Source organism: Eutrigla gurnardus, assembly GCF_963514095.1.
Source record: "Eutrigla gurnardus genome assembly, chromosome: 8".
In the NCBI taxonomy this organism is placed as follows: domain Eukaryota; kingdom Metazoa; phylum Chordata; class Actinopteri; order Perciformes; family Triglidae; genus Eutrigla; species Eutrigla gurnardus.
The window spans coordinates 15824267-15838627 of NC_139922.1; the positions used below are offsets into that span (position 1 = coordinate 15824267).

General features: G+C 41.4%; 3 protein-coding genes across 3 annotated transcripts; 2 read left to right on the forward strand and 1 right to left on the reverse strand.

Annotated features, from left to right (window-relative positions):
• The first annotated feature begins 3673 nt into the window (after window positions 1-3673).
• ttll9 (tubulin tyrosine ligase-like family, member 9) lies at window positions 3674-7565 on the forward strand. The gene is made up of 14 exons (XM_084014855.1): window positions 3674-3746; window positions 4168-4214; window positions 4298-4390; window positions 4478-4589; window positions 4704-4889; window positions 5028-5096; window positions 5183-5273; window positions 5529-5569; window positions 5659-5746; window positions 5913-5971; window positions 6111-6307; window positions 6773-6886; window positions 7098-7222; window positions 7409-7565. The coding sequence occupies exons 1-14, from the start codon at window positions 3732-3734 to the stop codon at window positions 7477-7479; spliced, it is 1308 nt and encodes a 435-aa protein (XP_083870981.1). The 5' UTR covers window positions 3674-3731; the 3' UTR covers window positions 7480-7565.
• A 209-nt stretch (window positions 7566-7774) lies between these two features.
• fam217ba (family with sequence similarity 217 member Ba) lies at window positions 7775-11651 on the reverse strand. The gene is made up of 4 exons (XM_084014847.1): window positions 11173-11651; window positions 10956-11055; window positions 10737-10801; window positions 7775-10657 (listed from the first exon to the last, which is right to left on the reverse strand). The coding sequence occupies exons 1-4, from the start codon at window positions 11277-11279 to the stop codon at window positions 9217-9219; spliced, it is 1713 nt and encodes a 570-aa protein (XP_083870973.1). The 5' UTR covers window positions 11280-11651; the 3' UTR covers window positions 7775-9216.
• A 303-nt stretch (window positions 11652-11954) lies between these two features.
• Window positions 11955-14087, forward strand: ppp1r3da (protein phosphatase 1, regulatory subunit 3Da). Its single transcript, XM_084014857.1, has 2 exons — window positions 11955-12178; window positions 12507-14087. The coding sequence occupies exon 2, from the start codon at window positions 12529-12531 to the stop codon at window positions 13444-13446; it is 918 nt and encodes a 305-aa protein (XP_083870983.1). The 5' UTR covers window positions 11955-12178; window positions 12507-12528; the 3' UTR covers window positions 13447-14087.
• The last annotated feature ends 274 nt before the right edge of the window (window positions 14088-14361 follow it).

Consider the following 14361-nt stretch of genomic DNA (forward strand, 5'->3'; position numbering starts at 1 on the left):
GTTTCACATCATATGTCGGCATATGTGTATGTGCACTTTCTGCGTGTCGACATCTGCTATTGAGATGTTGATTATAGGGCAGAAGCAGGAAACGCATCACAATGGATTCTCAGCATATTTGGGAGACATGCGGGAATGTAGTACATCTCCAGCTGCCACTCTGTCCTGTTTTTCTTGGCCTCCTCGTATGTTTTATTAGAAAATATGTTGGGTGTGCACAACGTAGGGCTTCGCCGACACATTATCTCCCGTGTGCTCTGGAGCTACTGAAACAATAAACAGGTGGCATTAATATCCCGGTGGGTGTGAGATATGTAAGCCCATCGAATGAACACGATTAACTGTGATGTCAAATGCTTCTTCACCCCTGATAGGGGTCAGAAAATCAAGCGCAGGAAGGAAGTGGGGCGCCACTGTGATGCAGAGCCACTGAAACATGGAAACATTTTCATAATTAAAAATAATATTAAAAAAAAACAAAACATGCTGAGCTATATTACTGCCCCGCCATCTCAATAATGACCAAGTTGATGGTTATCACTCAATGAGATGGATCTATTTAGATATAGCAAGTTCACACAAACACTTAAAGGTTGAGTAGGTGATTCTATTCAGAAACACTTTCTGTTATGTTACTTGAAACCTCGTAACATACCGGTAGCAATGAATTAATGAAATGCTCTGACAAAACATTAAAAATCTGTGGCCGTTGCAGGACTGTAAAAACCCCGTCCAATCAAAAAAGTCGTCCGGGGAAAATAATTGGACGGCCTGCCTGTCTGTCAATGCTTCCTTTCCTGATTGCACACTGCCAACCTCGAGCACTCGTTTGGCGTTCTGGGGGAGCAGCTTTGAACAGAGGTCTGAACGAAGGGGGCGGGACTTTTCCGGTTCTGCGATGCGTCTTAAGTCAAAGTTTCTGTAATGACCCACTCTGCCATTAAAGCAGCCTGCAACGAGGGCAATCATTTCCTGACAGTTTGTCACTTACATTCTCCCCAGCAGCATTGCTGAAGTACTCTTTGTAGTTCAGTTACACAGAGCAGCGTTTATGCAGGACAGAGATAATGTGGCAGGGTTGACCTTGAATGCCACTTGTGGACTCATCGTCCCTTTGACACTTAAACACTTCAAAGCATTATCCTTACTTGCCTTTGCTTGCTTGACCTGAATCTGTGACATACCAGACGTGTTTCCCCTGCATGTGGAAAGGGGCTGGAGTGGAGGAGAGTCATAAGCAAAAACATATATAAACTTTCCACCATAAAGAACCTTGCTGGCTGTAAAGATGCCTCTCTTATGAGAAACAGCTGATGCTCCTGGATACCACAGAGCTACTGCTTCGTGGTTGCTGTCGAGCAGCAAATGGTCAACCGGGATGGATGACTATCACACACCGGAAATTGCTATTATTTTATGCTATTATTAATATTATTATTAGTAGTTATAGTATTAGTAGTATATTTGCAATGTATTATATATTTTTTTCAGCAGCCTCAAACCCAGACACTCGACGAGGGCCTTCCAAAGAGAATTTTTTCGAGATCGATCCTCCAAAACAATTTTCCATTCCAAGATTGTGGTTGATCACAGAATTGTATGTTTTTTTTTGTTCATGTTGCATAATGTATAAAAGTTTATGTGGTTAGTCAAAAATGTTGATAATAATAGGTACAGCTACTACTGATAGAAATTCTCTGAAGGGACATCTGCAAACCACAGACCATTGCATAGACACAAATGCAGGAAATCTGGCTTAAAGTAAAAGCTTGCTGAGGTTGATCCCCAAATGGCAGCTATGTTTTTTTACTCATTATTGGCGTTTTGCAGAGACTGGCTTTGGAAAAGCATGGGTTCAAAAATTGTCCAACTGAAGTTTAAATATGGGTTAACTAAAACTACAAAAAGTTATTAAGCTAGCTAAAGTTACCCGTTAGCTACCCAGTAACAGACCAGCTGGCTTCTAAATTAAAGTTATTGCTAGCTCTCAACAGCATTGATTTGTTAGCTAAACAGATACGTTATAACCAGCAAACAATTAGCTGCGCTAATGTGGCTCAAAGGTAACATGACATTATTATATTTATGAATGTAGTATATGAGCCATTCAAAATGCCAAAGACAGCTTTACATATTAAGGCAAAATATAAATGTGTGTTTTAAAAGATTGTCTAAAATATACATGAAGAATTATGAGATTATGTTCATGATTGAAAGCTTGATCTTTTTTTTATTCATATTTTATTCTGACATAATTGTCTTACACTTATTATTATCTTGCATATCTTGAACCGTTTTTGTGTATTTGTACAAAAATACAAGGAGTATAAAGACAACATAGGTGTTTAAAACTGGGCCCAGATGGCCGCCATATGGTTCCCTCCTGGACTGACAAGTTATAATCATCTAGTGTTGTATATCTGTGAGCATTAGATATGATGTTTACATGTGATTTGGAGATATTTCTTTCTGGACACATTTTAGAGACTAAATCAACATATGCATGTGTAGCTCCTCTGCAGATAACGCGATCAAAAGTCAGATGCCAGGGTCCACTTTTCTTCGCTGAGGCTTAACTACTGTGTGGACTCTTAGCCAAACCAAACATCCACATTCATTTTTTTTAATCCTTTTACTCCCGTCTCTTCTGATTATTTATGTCAGAGACTTAATTTGGGTTGATTGTTCGTTTAGTGGTGGATGACTGAGGAAAAAAGAGCAACAGCATATGAGATGGTAATCTAAAAAAAAAGTTTTTTATGAACTGGTGATAATATGTAAATATAAATGTAGCTGTTGTTTATGATTCAATAATAGGGAAGAATCCAATACCCAAACCCACAAGGTTTTGCCACATCACATGAGAAACAAAGGATCGATATAACATGTACCAGCTAATTTCTTCAGAAAAGTGGTGCATGTTGAAAAGATACAAAAACAAATGATATGCAATCATTAGGTGGTATTTGAGGGGGTGGGTAGGGCTGTGTTTTTCTCAATGTACCAAAGATGTGTTTCCTAATCTCCAGAGGTCAGATGTCAAGTACGATGCAGTCCAGACTGTTTTCTTTCATAATCTTCCTGTCACGGTTCGTTTGCCATTTAACTGATGAGTTGACAAAGATAATACATACTTTATAAGTAGTATGTAGATGGATTAGTGCTTTGAATGTGCAGAAAGAAAACACATTTTTCAGAATACAATTAATCAACAAAGGTTTGCCGCAGAAGCACCATTCCACTCACTTAGATGAGATTTTGGCGCCGCTTAGTGGCGATTTTATAGTAGAGTTGAGTTTTTTCATTGTTCTAAGATGTAATACATTGATAGGCCAATGGCGTTACTGTTCACTCGCTACTGAAATCAAACTTCTAAGATTTAGAATCATATCTGCTGGATTTAGACGATCTGCTTTAACTGAAACAATTACTCTGTTAGACTTTTGAATACAATGTCAGCGTCATTCACAAATCATAATAACCAAACCCACCTTAGCAAAGCACAATTGAAATCGAGCCTAGAAATGACATGCTGTACATTTTTTATTGTCTTAATAATAAATAAATGCTTTCATAAATAATAATGACTGCAATGACTTCTGCCCCTGTCAATTGGTGATATTTGGTTACCATGACAACAGTTGTCAAACGCCACTCGGACCAGGCTATTTGCTACTGCTAACTAGATGATACGCTAGTTCTCTATCCTTGGTCTCATAACAATCGCCTCCATGTCAAAGTATAAGGTAAACGGAGATCACTTCGTGTACGTTTTGTTGTCTTGTAGGCTTTTTTACTGACAAGGCCGATGTGATATGGTTAACGTTGTAGGCTACGTTAGCTTGCTATAACCTAATTTGTTTGTCTCGCATTAGTACAGTTACAACTAGCCTTACTGCGTAGCTAGCCTTAATTTGAAGTAAATAGGAAGAGCAGTACGTTGTTGTACTTGTGACTAAACATACACTAAGTATACCTGTTTGGAATAATTAGTAATTAATTAGGTAACGTTATAGGGTTTGGCCCTAACTCTGGTTTGCTAATTACTAACTAGCTCACTAGCTACAAAGTAATAGCAGACCAAGGGAGTTGCTAACTGATGTTTAATTTGCGGATGTAAAGTGTAAAATCAATTTGGATAATTCACGGTTTCTTCACCATTGTCAGACTTCTGGATACAAAGGTTCATATGACTGTAACAAAAGTGAGAAGCGGTGAGTGTTGTTCCAAAGTTAGTTGTAAATGAAAAACTATTGACCAGTACTATAACAGTAACTAAACTACAATATCTCCTCAGGGAGGGAAGAAGTTGTGTGCGTTACAAATGTGGCCCACTCAACATCTTACAGGATGTCCTGCACCAAAGACCAGGATGGGTTGAAGTCAAAGAGTGAGTGGTATTGCCTGTTCATCACCGTATCGGCTTCTCTGTCATATTTGTGGCTTGAATCTGGCATCTACTCTTTTTTTCTAACAGTGAAGGAGAGTGGGACTTCAACTGGTGTGATGTGGGCTGGCTCAGGGCGAATTTTGATCAATCATATATGGAAGAACATGTAAGAGTAAACCACTTTCGCAACCATTATGAGGTGAGGAAGCATCAGCCAAGGATACTTTGAGACCATAACCTGAAGATTTTTAGCAGTTATAAGCATGTTATTCACATACTCAAAAGTCATGTTTTTTTTTTTGTTATGTTACAGCTCACTCGCAAAGACCTCATGGTGAAGAACCTCAAAAGATACCGGAAAAATCTTGAAAGAGATGGTGGCCACGCAGAGGCATCTAAATGTGATTTTTTCCCCTGCACCTTTACACTGCCCAATGAATATCATCTCTTTGTAGAGGAATTCAAAAGAAGCCCCGGAAGCACTTGGATCATGAAGCCGGTTAGCGAAAGTAGAGCATAGATGGTATCCATGCAAAATAAAGTTATCTGTAATACAGCATTTGGATGACCTCAGAAATTAAAACGATACCTCCACATGGCATTTAAATCATGAAAATGAACCAGTATGTTTGTTTAGGTAGCAAAATCTCAAGGGAAAGGCATTTTCCTGTTCAGGAAACTTAAAGACATCATGGATTGGAAAAAGGTTATGTGTATTCATTTTTAACCTCAATGCTAAAAACATATTCTACACACCAACATATTCAGATTGATGATATTGTATTTACACAGGATGGCACGCGCTCAGAGGAACATAAGGATGCAGCACAAGTGGAAAGCTATGTGGCTCAACGCTATATAGAGAACCCCTACCTAATTAATGGTAATCAGAGTCTTTACTTTCCAAATGTACACAAGAATTTGAGTATTTGATACAGTGCAGTAAAAACCAAGAAAGGTCAGTGTTAAAAGGTTAAAGAAAGATAAATACAAGAATGTTATAGCGTAACAATGATAAAAAGCTACATTATGCTACAATAAACTGACTAAAAAATACACTTTGATTGTAAATAGATTAGTGAGCAAATACAATGAGATTTACATCCCTGCTTACTTTTCATGCTTTTTGTCTCTACAGGCAGGAAATTTGATCTGAGGGTATATGTGCTGGTCACTTCAGTATGTATTCAACCTTATCATAATATTTTCTACTAAATGTACATTTTGCAGCATGAGTGAATCAGTGTGTGCATGCGTTTGTGTTTCAGTATGTTCCCTTGAAGGCCTGGCTGTATCGCGATGGCTTTGGCCGCTTCTCAAGCACCCGCTTCTCCCTTAGCTGTATTGATGACAAGTGTATCCTTTCTTCACTGTCACAGAAGCCTTAGCCTGATGAAATATTCAAAGCAAAGGTCTGTAAATAGCCCAGTTAGACCCAATTTCTGAGGCTGTTTTTGTTGTCCCATGGAAAATGTTATTGCGTCATAAAAGTTCCCAAATTCTACTTAGAGCCTTTCTTTAGATATGCACCTCACCAATGTGGCTGTACAGAAAACAGCACCAGATTATGATCCTGAAAAGGTGTGTAATTAAGAACATCTGAATAGCTAAAATATTGTGTTGCTGTACGTATATTTCTGTTTTCTTTCTTAAGTATCTCCCATTTCACCAATTCTGTCTCTTCTTTATTCCTGCTTTGTTTTTACTAATCTCTTCATAGGGATGCAAGTGGCAGATGCAACCGATCCGAAAATACTTGACTGCGAAACATGGCAGAGTGACGGTAGAATCTCTGTTCAAAGAAATGGATAACATCTTTCTCCGTAGTCTCCAGAGTGTACAAAAGGTCATTATAAATGACAAACACTGCTTTGAGCTCTATGGTTATGACATTCTACTGGATCAGACCCTCAAACCGTAAGTATATTTACACAGTAATACACTTAAATCATAGCAACAAAATGCATGAGCACCTTCGTTAAGTATATCCATTTGCAAAAATGCGCTATGACAAGCATTCTCACAAAGAAGCCCAAACGAGCACGCACAGACAAGCATACATGGCACATGTTTGACTTGCCTTCCTGGAGACTCCAACAAACAAAGCAATAAATCTTAAGACTTAAGAGATAAACAACCATGTATTAAGAACCTCATAAATCTGCACAGCATATTGGAAAAATTGACAGGTATGCAGTAATTATGCTGTACATAATAAAACACCCAACAATGACAGTGCCTTTCTAAATGTAGGTTTTGTAACATCTATTCACTTGCTTGTACTTACCTAACACCCTTTATATGCTCATGAATTGGCTTTTTGCCTGCTCAAAACACAAAGGAAATATTTGATGATTGCCATCGCTCTTATTCTTTTTGCAGGTGGTTAATTGAGGTGAATGCCTCTCCGTCACTCGCACCCAGCAGTCAAGAGGATTACGAGATGAAGTGTCGGCTGCTGGAAGACACTTTGAATGTTGTTGATATGGAGAGAAGGTAAAGGCATCTTTGTCAATCAACATTTGGAATTATAATCTTGGGTTATTGCATATTTTAATCAATTAAAAACATAGGAGGAAAGACACACTTTCTGATTGTGTCATTGCAACAACACCCAACCTCAGATCACAAGGTGAATGGTGGAAAGCGAGTTCCTTTTATCACATCCTGGTGCTGCTTTCTAATTAACTGTGCTTTTTCTCATTAGGCTGACTGGCAAGGAGAAAAGGGTGGGTGGCTATGATCTCATGTGGAACGATGGGCCTGTTTATAGAGAAGATGGCAACCTAGAAACATTGGGCAGCTTGTATTCCTTTGCCAACACATACTTGGGTAACTTGACTGCAAACTTTTTGAGGCAACGAAAGTCAAATTTTTTGAGATAAATAAAAATATTATAAAAATAAATGTGCAAAAGCATATGCAATTTGGACCACAGTAGTTGATCATGTGGAAAAGCCTTTTTAATGCTATCATTACATTAAAATAATATAAATATATCCCCGATCTTTGTTGCAGGGTGTGTGAATGACAGAGAGAAGCAGCTTCGCCAGCTTCTTAAACCATTTCCAGGCCAGAAGAGGATGTGAAACATTCATCATTTTTATGTCCTACTTCTATAGCGCTTGGTATGCGTCTGGCAGACAGGCTCCAGTAAACACACAGAACTGAAAAACATTAAAAATATTTCATACAAAATGAGTTCTTTGTTATGATCTGATCTCATGTTCCTGATTGCAGTACTTGCTTTATTGTTTACCGTTTATTGTTTAAGTGTAAATATCCTTCGCACTGAAGACAAAGGCAAATTCCTTATATATGAAAATGTGGGATTTTAGCAGCGTCTCAAAACTAAAGACATTTCGGACAATGAATCAATGTTCCTTGAGTGCAAAACATTTATTTCTATGCCTTACAAATACTTGCATTCAACATTGAGAAAATACATACAACAATCTTTCTGCGTGCATGTCAACATAATGTACACATTTATAATAACATCGTCCACCCGGCCCCCCTGCGTCTATGGCTTTGATACTTCACATGAATATTAAGTAAAGAGGTGCAAACTCAATACATATCACAGTATTTACATTGATGTGGTGTTCCTATTGATCAAGTGCACATGGTAAAGCCCAACAAACAGATAAGACACTCTAATGTAAACATATTGTTTCTAAAGACTTCAAGTACGCAGTGTGATTTGGACGTGATATGTGGAACGACCATGTTACAGCGTAACAGCTACGATGTGTTCAAATCCCATTGAATCACGGGGGATGACCGATGCAGTAGACATTAAGTTACATTCAGCTCTTTGACTAAATATTTTTCTTTTTGTGCGTGACAATGTAAACAAATGACAATGATGAATACAAATCAACCACAGCACTTTTCATAAATATAACTATGGTATATAAAATTTGGAAAAATATGCATTTACATTCGTAGCAAACATTACACTGTCTTCCATGACAGAAAGAGCTCAGCTCTATGCAAAATACAGTATTTTATCATAGACTACAATTCAAGCGGTTCAAACATGAAAAGCCCTTGTAACCAAAAAATGCAAACCATTGCACAAAAATGTCAAAAAAGCAAAATAAATAAATAAAATTACATCACTGCAGTACACCATCACTCACGGCGCCTCCTTTTTAGCCAAAGATGCCGTAACTCAACGTGTCTTAAAACATGAGGCACCAAAGAAAAGGATAAAATGCAACATCAAGTAAAGTAAGAGCATTGAAAAACAAATACATTCCAACACCACAAATTCTACTACTAATGACTATTGTCGTATTTGATGGCTGAACTAATGATCTGTGTTAAACTTCACTATGGATTACTTAAGCTGAAAGCTGTCCAATGGTAGAGTGGATGCTTATTTTATGCCTATTTCAATACTGGTAGTACACAGAGATGATGATGTGCGGTCCAGCAGAATAAAATCATGTAAAAGCTGTGTTTTTAAAATCCTAGCAATGCTTCGGGCTACATTATATGAACCTTCTGTCAAACCACAGTTAAACATCATGACTCTTTACTGTCCTATGCTGTACATTTTGAATTAAATCCAGTATGTATAATTATTTTGTATTTAAAGCGTCATATATATAACACTTTGAAATCATTGCTGTCTCTACTCTAGCTGTTCAACCTCTTGTTCGTTTTGACCTTTAGGGCTGTACCCCCCTGACTGATTTAGGCTGCTGTACAATAGTTACATGTTAGTACTACACAGATTACACAGAAAGCAAGCATAGGTTCAAGCTCCTGTAACAAGTAACCACTAAATAAAGCACTATACTGTAGATTTATAGGGGTTACTTTGCAACAAAGTGCACATTTTTTGTTTTGCCATTCTGCTTACTGCTGCTAAGCGGGGCTTTGGAGAGAGACTGCGGCTCTTTAACCGCCCTTTTCATGAGAGTTTTAGTGGCCTGACCTACCGCTTCTGTCCTCTGCCAGTCCTTGTCTACTCTCTTAGAAGTGATGACCTCTCTCTTACTTGCGGTTAAAACACGTTTCTCTGCACCAGCTGTTTTAGCGCCACAAGGCTCTTTTTTAATATCGGTCTCAGAGTTGGCTCTGATGCGGCTTTTTCTCACCTGACCTCTGCCGTTTGAGTTAGTACCAGATTCCAGCGGTTGCTTGCGTGCGTTGCCTGCAGCCTGCATGTTTTTGAAATGACTCCTTCCAGCTGAGGGGCTAACTGGGGTCTGGGCTCCTCCTCCACCTTGTACTCCACCTTGTCCTCCTGGGCTCCTACCTTCTGTTGAGGCTGCTCGGGTCTCGCTGCTGCTCCTCTTCGCCGGCGCCCCTGGTCTGGCTCTGCGCTCCAGCAGCGGGCTCAGCCTTGAGTGGCGCTGGTAGGCGTAGGCAGAGCAGCTCCCGTTGCACAATGGGTAGCGAATGTGACAGTGTGGGCAAACTGGAAAGCGGGAATGCTGTTGCGGGGCTGAAGCAGGGGACGGCGGGTTGTTGACGGGCGCGAATGGGAAGGCTCGCTGGCTGTGCCGCAGCCCTTTAGGGGAGTTGAGTCGGGATGATGGAGCGGTGTGAGGCCTGGGTGGGTGAACGGTGGTGGCGGAGGGGAGGCTCTGTGGCCTCGTACGGCTCCCAGGCGGACGGCTGCTCTCTGCCTGCACCGTCTGGATCTGGAGCCACTCCTGCTGTAGCAGCCTCTCCAGGTACTTCTCCAAGTTCCCTACAGGCTTTGGTCGAGGGGCACCACGGCCCTCGGTGTGAAGAAACACAGCCAGCTGTCTCAGGCTCCAGCTGTTGAAGGGAGGAGGCAGAAAGTCTGGGTAACTGTAGCTCGGTTTTTCACTCTCATCTTCGTCAGCCTCAGTCCCGTGCGGTCCCGGGATGTCCGGGGGAAAGTCATTACTGTTGATGACCTCGGCGCGGAGGTTGAGGTGAGGAGGGGTGCAAGGGGTACAGGGAGAGGGCAGCACGGGCAGCCGCTCAGAGTCTGACAGATCACTGGCACTGTCAGTGTCTTCATCCTTCTGGTAGTGGCGTGGCCTCAGTGCCTCTGGGGTGGGGGCTGGGGAGTGTGTCAGGGGGTGTGCTGGCATGTGTCGTAGCCCCGATATCGGGGAGAGGGGCAGGGAGAGGGCTCGCCGATTTTTTCCCATCCCCCCGCGATTCTGGTGTGGGTCGTTGCCGCACGGTGACAGCCGCTGATTTTCACGTTGCTCCTCTTTCTTGTGCACAGATAAATGTTTGCGGACTTGAGGTCTCGAATCTCCTTCGTCGGGGCTGTGAAGAGACGGACGGGTGTAAAGAAACCATACTGGGGACCAAGCATTGAATAATACAAACCCCTCACCACACATACCTGGAGAGTTTGCTTGTATTGCGTGAAGTGCCAGATTTGATCCTGCCACCATTTGACTGTGAAACCTGCAAAGAATTCTTTGATTGTTTACTTCTCGACTTTTATACAGTACATAGCCCACCACACATGCTGCAACACTGTTATAACCTGTAAAGGGACAATAACCGTTGACATCGATCGTTTATTGTCTACAATATGACCAGGATGCCATTCACTCACCTTCTGCATTGTTGTCATCGTGTCCTTAACCTGACCTGGTCCCGGGAGGCCATTTTTCATCTGGCCCGCTGCTTTCTTCATCTTGTTGCCTTTCTTTGAACTGTGGAAACACGATAGTGGTTTGTCAGACTCGCTGACGAACTATGCGCGAGACAAAACGTGACAACCTCAATGACGTCTTATTCGTGTCGCTGTTTAAAAAAAAAATGAGGCCCACCTCGTTACCGGTCCGCTGTTTTCAGTATGTTTTACCCGAATCTTCTCTTTGGAGACGACGCGTCTCAGGGTCGTGGATGCTGTGCGCTCCTGCATGATGGGCCCCATGTTGCAGGTCGACAGCGGGCTTGTTGTTGTTGACTCCAGCACAATCAGAGGACACGGTAGCTAAAGAACCCAACCGACATCTCGGATCATGTACTCTATTCTGAGGATGAGGCTAAAAACACCCATTTTCTCAAAAGTGCTGCAATGCATCATGCGCAGATGTCGACAGTCGTTGCAGGTTGAACGACTGTCGTCCTATTCGCCGTCGATTTGCCTCTCTGTTGAATCACAAATCTGATTTTTTTTTCTTTCAAATTAAATAGTTTACAGCAGACTGTTCTGCTGGCTGTTTTCGGCTGTCATCATTGTCGCCATTAAAAAAAATGCAGGGCGGTCAAAACAGCCCAACAGCCCGTCCCTGTCGGATTGGTTTGTTTACCTGCTGCTTAGTGGCTTGCCGCTTGTGTCGAAGTGGGCATCACAGGTGCATTGTGGGAGTTGGAGTAAAGTCATACTAGTCGCTCTTTTAAACGAAATACGTAAACGCGCTTTCATGAAATGACTCTCGGTAAACAATGGGGTAAAATTACAAGTGGTAGGAGGAACAACGCCGTGTTGGAAAGAAGTTAAAACCAACCCGCGCGTACGTAGCTGCTAATCTAACATGACTTCATCTCCCAGCAGCGTCTGTGACGTTCTGGTTCGTGTGAGGCTTCCAGTCAACTGCGTGCATGTTAGCTAGCTGATCTCCATCGAGGGGGATGCTACGGGCATGCATGTGTGTGTGAGAGTTTGTGAAGCTGGTTGTCTGCTACAGATCAGGTGACGTGGTCGCGGCCGACAGCGGAGACTCCCGACGCACGTAAACGCGCAGCGCTACATGCTAATTTAAATGGAGGATGTAGCTTCGGCTACACACTGCAGCTCAGCTGTGACGAACGCTTCGTGTCTTTTATATGGTGAGCTGATGTCAACGTCTGATATTATTGAAAGCACATTAAAGCCGGTCCCTGTAATTCTGCAATAGTACAGGCAAAGATATATTAAAAACAAAAAGGTATGCGTTTAGGCACGTACTCCATGAGTACACGCCCACTCTCTTTCCTGCTGGGACTGTTTTCTGTTGTCATATTTACAAACGTTATCAAATTTGCAGCACAACATCATGCATTGTAGGTAATCATTGTGGTACACTGATGTTACAACGGGGTTATTGTGCTTAATGTAAGAGCAGAGTTTTAAGGATTAATAATACTTATGCATTATGCTACACAACTTTCTTTGCAGGTGACACCAGTTCTTACCAAACATGGATCGAGGGTGGTTTATTGGACCTGAGAAGATTTCCCCTTGCAAAGAGGAGACGTCCAGCTCCTACAGCAGTGTCTCAAGGCCCTGCAGGACGATCAACCTGACCCAAATGCTTTTAGCTGACAAATCGAGTGCGGTAAGGAAGCCGATTCCAATCCGCCCCCCGAGCCCCAGAGTCTCCGTGCAGACGGAGCAGAAGTTCCCCCGCAGTCTGTCCTGTGAACCCAGGCCTAAACCCATCATCCGACAACGGTCTCACTCTCTGCCTTCCCCGACACAGAAGAAGAATCGGTGCAGAAATGTTGGTGTACGGTTTGTTGACTCTCTGGGGCTCGACCTGGAAGACATCAAGCTTTTCAAATCTGGTGATGATCCATCCGTACCACATCATGTTGCCTTCAGATTGTTGATGGGTGCAGAGTTGACAGATGGAAAGCATCTGGAGATATCTTTGCCATACCTGAAGCCGGTTTTTGCCCCACAACCTGGCGATCAGCACAAATTCCTGCATCGCCTCCACGAGCAAAAAGTGTGTCTGGAGAGAGTCTTGTGTTTTGAACTGGGTGTCGTCGGAATCACGCAGGTCCTCAATATGGACTTTGAGAAAGATGTCCTGGTTCGCTATTCATTTACAGAGTGGAAGAGCTGCTCAGAAACCAAGGCCTCTTGGGTGTCCACCATCACCAAGACCTGGGAAGGAGGAGGGGGACAACTCAGTTGTGATACATTTCGTTTCCACCTGCCTGTTCCTCCGTTCCTGCAGCCAGGAGCAGTTTTACAGTTTGCCATTAAATACAAAGTCTGTGGAGCCGAATACTGGGACAACAATGATGGAGAGAATTATAAGTTAGTTTGCCATAACTACAAGCTCACTGTGCCAAAAGAATGCGAGGACAGCATGGTGCACTTCATTTAGGATGCTGACTAAAAGAAGAAGAAATATATTTAGAGCACTTTATGATGGTTGTGTCAGCAAAACCTTAATATGCAGAACTGCATTGTGACTGGTAATGTTAGACTACCAGAGGATTTGTTTGAATCACGTTAGATTCAAGATAAACAGTCAGCTCTGGACAGATTTAGTCAGTGAGGACTAACACAAACACTTATGTACTTCTGCCTCGTGCCAACTTGTTTTTTTCCTTAAAATTGCACTCTATTTGATTTTTTTTTGGCTATTTAAAAAAAATGCACTTTAATGTGGGCACGTCAAATGGAAGAGACAACCACTGAGCGTTACATAAATCTTCAATGACATTGGCATTAATGCAAGTCAGTCCACTTTTTACTTCCAGCTGGATATCTGACACAGAACATTGTTTTATTCAATGAAGGATTTTTTTCCACAGAACTATTTTCCTCTTGCCTGATATCGGATAGAATTGCCAACTTGTTAAACTTGGTGAAGTGAGAGGATTCAACGGTCTGGGCAAATTTTGCCCTGTATTAAAAGTTTATTTTTTGAGTCAAATGTTGTCAAACCAAATGCCATAACCATGCAATGGATACAACTTTATTAAATCAGAAATCTGTATTTTGTTTAACAATAAAGCACAATTCCACATAATGTAAAGCTTATTATTATTATTGTTATTATTGTTATTATTATTATTTTTATTATTATTGTAGTAATAGTGTGATTTATATTCTTATTGTAAGCTAAAAAGATTCTCTCCTGGCTATCTTCTACCAGCGTTCTATGTGAGACACACCAGTGTCACATATATGTTAAAGTGGGGACATTCAATGTACTTTCCTGTACAGGATGTCTGCTTCAAAAGTCTAATGAATAGATCCTTTTTTGAGGAATCCCTGTGAGTTTAGAAAATCG

Coding starts and splice junctions, on each gene's coding strand:
- ppp1r3da (XM_084014857.1), top strand. CDS start 12,529: ATGGATCGAGGGTGGTTTATTGGACCTGAGAAGATTTCCCCTTGCAAA.
- fam217ba (XM_084014847.1), bottom strand. CDS start 11,279: ATGGGGCCCATCATGCAGGAGCGCACAGCATCCACGACCCTGAGACGC. Junction 11,056..11,172: donor AACAGCGGACCGGTAACGAG/GTGGGCCTCATT, acceptor GTGTTTCCACAG/TTCAAAGAAAGGCAACAAGA. Junction 10,658..10,736: donor AATACAAGCAAACTCTCCAG/GTATGTGTGGTG, acceptor GTCTCTTCACAG/CCCCGACGAAGGAGATTCGA.
- ttll9 (XM_084014855.1), top strand. Junction 5,097..5,182: donor ACATCATGGATTGGAAAAAG/GTTATGTGTATT, acceptor GTATTTACACAG/GATGGCACGCGCTCAGAGGA. Junction 5,570..5,658: donor TATATGTGCTGGTCACTTCA/GTATGTATTCAA, acceptor TTTGTGTTTCAG/TATGTTCCCTTGAAGGCCTG.